The 5,262-nt window shown below is 33.7% G+C and overlaps 1 protein-coding gene across 3 annotated transcripts; it reads right to left on the bottom strand.

The window, feature by feature from the left end:
* Nucleotides 1-336: 336 nt before the first annotated feature.
* LOC112012063 (uncharacterized) lies at nt 337-5,262 on the bottom strand. 3 transcript variants are annotated; one of them, XM_024044428.2, is made up of 7 exons: nt 5,097-5,262; nt 3,482-3,652; nt 2,839-2,990; nt 2,498-2,607; nt 2,304-2,389; nt 730-834; nt 337-647 (listed from the first exon to the last, which is right to left on the bottom strand). In XM_024044428.2, the coding sequence occupies exons 2-7, from the start codon at nt 3,589-3,591 to the stop codon at nt 536-538; spliced, it is 675 nt and encodes a 224-aa protein (XP_023900196.1). In that variant the 5' UTR covers nt 3,592-3,652; nt 5,097-5,262; the 3' UTR covers nt 337-535. The 3 variants fall into 3 exon arrangements, with proteins under 3 accessions (XP_023900196.1, XP_023900189.1, XP_065618903.1); XM_024044421.2 differs by lacking the exon at nt 5,097-5,262 and adding an exon at nt 4,585-4,763; XM_065762831.1 differs by lacking the exon at nt 5,097-5,262 and adding an exon at nt 4,274-4,359.

Genomic DNA, 5,262 nt, shown 5'->3' with positions numbered 1-5,262 from the left:
TGTTGGCAGTGGCAACGGGTTGTAAAAGAGCAACAGTTAGGGAATCATAACAAGCTTCGAATCACTTTTGAAAATAACATCTCTCACTCCAATATCCCATGCGAATTGAACTGCTTGATCCAATGCTTTTGCTCCAGCCTCCACTATTCTGGATCAACCATTTCAACCAACTGGTTCTAGGTTGGAGCAGCAGTGAGATTACACGTTATCAAGTATGCTGATAAAGCATGTACTTATAAAAGAAAATTCCGTGAAATGATACAAAAGCTTTCAGATTGACAAAAATGACAAAGTGAGATTAATGAGGTTAGAAACAAATCAAAAGCAGACTTAAAATGATACAAAAGCTTTCAGATTGACAAAAATGACGAAGTGAGATTAATGAGGTCAGAAACAAATCAAAAGCAGACTTAAAAAACTAAAAAAATTCTACGCAATAAGTTTGGCAAACAAATACATGAGAACAGATTTCCTTGCACAATCCCATGAAAATGAGAGAACATCTTGTGTATTGTAGAACCAACAATCTTTAAGACTATTCTCTAATTCTATGCTTCTTTGATTTCTTGATTTGATGGTCATTGTTCAAAGAATATGTTTCCCCGCCTACCAATTCTCCCTCACTTTCACTCCTTTTCCTCGTACTCCTGCAAAATTTTTATGTTACTGACCTATACAACAGAAAAAAAGTTCTCAAAATTTTCTTAAACTCAAAACTCAGTTGAAAACCTGTCAGATACTGAAAAATCTTCCGAATGTCTAGCCAACCAACGAATGCTTCCTGTGTTAGCTGGAAGCAGAGATCCAGAAATGTGCAGTCTTTCCTCATCAAAACTGCAAATATGAAGGTATAAAGTTCAACACACAATTATGATATAAAGTTCAACACAATGTTTTGCAATAAACAAGTGTAATTTTTTCCAATTTTCCAGAACTTTGACTTAAAGCACAAAATAACTAAACTCATATATAATTACACTAAGTTCAATAAATTCAAGCTGCCAGAGTTCAAGTGAGAGCCCAACAGTAATGACATCCTTTGTGGTGTCACATATTTGTGGTTAACACCACCTGCCCCGCCCCCACTATCTACCTATCAAAACAAATTTCAAGCCGCCAACAAAGCTATTATGTAATTGATGGACTTGCTGCAACCAACATGTAAAAGTTTTTAGATTGATACACCAGCATTAAGAGATGAGATGATTTCTAAACTATATCTAAATATGTCAACTTGGAGCAGTAAAACAATTTTTTAAGTAAATCGCAATTGATCAATCAATATAAAAGAAAATCTTGAATAGGAACAAACAATTAAAAAAAAAAAAATGTATCTGCCATATTTCTTATTAATAGTTGAATAATCAGAAATGAGAAAGAAAAAAAAAAGGAATGGATAAATAAGATCAATTCCTTTATGAACCTTCATGGTCATCATATCTATACACAACAATAGTTGTTACCAACTACATGGGGTTGTATAATTTAGGTAGAATCCCAATATTTTTAGCACCTCAGGTAGTGAATCCCACTAGATGATCAGCATGCCCATATTCTTAATTTCTTAAGTGCCGCAATTGATTGTGTAGGTTTCTCTATTAAATGCCATTCACAAACGACTTAGAAGTGTACAAGGCAAACAATTTACCTTTTTTTTTTATAAGTAATAGAATTTTATTGAATATGAAAAGGACAGCTCTATGTTCACAATGATGAACATAAAGCGCCTTCAAAATAAAAAAATAAAAAAGCAAGTCAATTAGAAGATCTAAGAGAAAGTTGGAAATCAAAAATTGAAGTACAGTTGGTAAAATCCCATGTTTGAAAGTACGGAGCAACAAAGACTTAAATTGATGAATAGGTCTCACAATCTCCTCAAATGTGAATCACATTTACCTAAATGAGTAGATTAATTGTTCTTTTAATTTGAACCAGTAGTCAAAAATAAAGGAATTTCATCAAAGTTTGTTTCCTTCATCATAAAAGCTTCCTCTCTTTATGTTTACGGCATTAAGAATTTGAGAAACACATATATAAAGAGACCTCACACATATATAAATAGACTTCACAATCATCCATTGAAAATCGTTTCAATATCAATCTTTATATTCTTTATGAAACCAAGAGACCAATATTACCTATATATATATATATATATAGAGAGAGAGAGAGAGAGAGGAAGGAGGAGAAACAGACCATACTTAAGTTATTAAATGAGTGAAATACACACACACACACACACACACACACACACATGTAAAGAAAATGCCAGTCTAAATAAGTTGATGTAATAAAAATGTCACCTTTTGACTAAAAAGCGAATCATGGTTCCAACCTTTATCACATGTCGCTTTTGAGATCTGCTAGCAAATAGTTCATCACCATGTTTCTAGGACAAAATATGCATATCATATAATTCAATCAGCATTCAAGTCCTCATACATACGAGATTAGAGGAAAAGGACGTGGACTTTGAAAAAGATGATGAACTACTTACAATTTTATGATTGAAATCTTCTCGAATGTCTTCAACTGTTATGATAGCAGATGAAAAACCAAGAACAATGACATGAATCGATCTTTCCGTAAGTTTCACCACCTTTCCCTCTGTAAGTGACATTATGAGAAAACAATCAGCAACGTCAACATAAGCACGTGAAGAAAATACATCATATGTTCAAGAACGCTTCAATGAAGTTCACATTTGGTCCTTACCTAACAAACTCTTGTAATAATTTTTCTGCTCTCATTTTTTGGGGGTGGGGGGTGATTTAAGAAAGGAAAAGAAAGCAAAGCACACTAGTCCTAAAATAGTTAGATGGGGCATCACAAAACTACCTAAAAGCATATTTGGCTTTGGAGCAAAAAGTAACAACTTTGCTTTTAGCTTCACACCAAAATAAGGGTGAAATCCTGGAAGAATCTTTGCAATTTTGTCTTGAATTTGGACGTCATAAGCTAAAACCACACCGTCAAAACTTTCATTGAACCTGTGTAATCAAAACCACAATAGCCACATACACACGTTAACAAATGCAGATCTACTAAATATTAATGAATTCAGAGAATAATAGATCCTGCATTTTTTATTTCTACAAAACAATCTATAAAAATGCAGAAAGCGTGCCTTTTAACTATGCAAAATAACACAATAAATAGTTCTCCACGATAAGAAAACTTATTCCACATCATCTCAGCACTATGATAGTAAGAAAGCAACATCATGGTCAACAGCAACATTTATCAAAAGGATAGGGGTTGCTATCTATGCAAAAGAGTTCCATATCATAAATTTGGTAAACTGGTATTGAAACACAGTGAGTAATCAAGGCATCACAGATGATAAAGATTTTCTTAGAGATTTCAATAAGAAGTCTTCCAAATCACATGAACAACAATAACAACATATAAATTTAAAATCATCAATTGCTAAAAAAAGGGGGAGATAAATGTTCACATTAGTGGGAGTGAAGGACAATACCTGAAAAGCAGAGAACTAAGCTCACGGAGGACCGCTTGTGGAACCTTGTTACTCTTTGATGGGTGCACGTAAACTACCAAATTGGCATCTGAAACCTTCAATCCTTCCATTGTCGGCTCCAATTAGAGCTAGTGCTTCATTTAGCAGAAACTAAGAGAGCATTCAGGATCGCTGTAACAAGTAGAGCTTTCGTCAGTGGACCTTTACTACTGAAAAAGCTATTTAGCATTTGGTAACTACAGTTCTGAAATGCTTTGAAGCTGTTACACCTGTTTGATAAACAAACTGAGAAAGTAACTTATAAATAAAAGATCACAAAAGAGGACAGTCATAGAAGTGATTTGTTTTTAGAAATATATGGCATCAAAAACGGTAGTAGGGTTATATATATATATATATATATTACTTATATATAATAAATATATGGCATCAAAAACGGTAGTAGGGTTATATATATATATATATATATTACTTATATATAATTTTTTACTGCTCATACTTGAATCAAAATAATTCAATTAATGGTCAATTTTCAAAAATAATTAGTTTTTTTTTTAAGGCATTTTTTTACAATTTATTTTGTATATTGTTCATATGTAGTACAAAATAAATATACGAGAAATTTCAACATGAGATTACATCCAATATATATCATGCAAAGATGTCATTAATTGGACCAAGATAAGATAGAGGCTACAATGTGGTGCTTTCCCATATATAAATAACATATGAAAACTTCACTTAGATTAGTTGCACGTCGTAGAGTATATTATACAACAATCCTAACCTAACCGTTAATCAAACTGTAATTGACCCCACCCGCCAGAACTAGTTACTGGGTAATCTAGGTGCCTTCCCATGTTGTTCGTATGTCAGCACTATATACAGGACAAAAACCTCAGATAAATTCAATCGAACGAACCAAGCTCACCAAAAGCATAAACTAAACTCAACTCAACCAAGGTATATAGCTACATAGTATCAGCATGGAGAAAGATAAAAATTAAGAACACGAAAAAACACTAATATCACACAAAAGCATATACTCTAACGTAGTTCTGGTGGTTGGACTTACGGCGAACAACAAATTAATAAAAAGTTACCTCCAATGATTTTTCAGGGTTTCCTGGCGAACAAGCAAGCAATACAAAATTTCAAAAACACAGAAGAGAGAGAGATTGAATCAAAATTGAATAGAGAAAGTGATAATTCAAAGCTGTTATTCAGTTCTCTCTCTCTCAGTGAATTGGGGGCTTTCTGCTTTAGGGCAACAACAATACTTTTAAAACGACGCCGTTTTGGCATGAGTTTAATATTTCTCTTTTATTTTATTATTTATTTCTTAATTTTAAAAATCGTTAATGAAAAATAAAAAAATAAAAAAACTAAACGATGTCGTCCCGTAACCAAACTAGAAAAAAATCAAATTCCCAAAAGAACAGAACCTGAAATTGAAAACCCGAAGTATGGTGAAAGACAACTTTGTCCCTAAACATACAAACACCGTTAGTTAGAGATTCTCTCTTCTCTCTTGTCAGTCTCAGACCTCTCTCTTCTGACTTCTCTCTGGGCTTCAGACTAAAACAAGTGAAATCCATTTTAAAATACACCTTACCTGCAAGCGGCGAGAGTCCGTCGACGGCGATAATAACGGCGTCAATCTTGCGGTGGGAATTGGGAAAACACTTGCGTGGTGGTGTTGCTGATGCCGGTGATCAACTTCATGGCCTTCACCGTGGCTGAGGTTCGGTTAAAGAGAAGAGTTCTGAGAGGGAGAACTC

The sequence above is a fragment of the Quercus suber genome, unplaced genomic scaffold (assembly GCF_002906115.3).
Source record: "Quercus suber isolate HL8 unplaced genomic scaffold, Cork oak 2.0 scaffold_475, whole genome shotgun sequence".
NCBI classification, from domain to species: domain Eukaryota; kingdom Viridiplantae; phylum Streptophyta; class Magnoliopsida; order Fagales; family Fagaceae; genus Quercus; species Quercus suber.
This window is presented reverse-complemented; position numbering and strand designations above follow the sequence as displayed.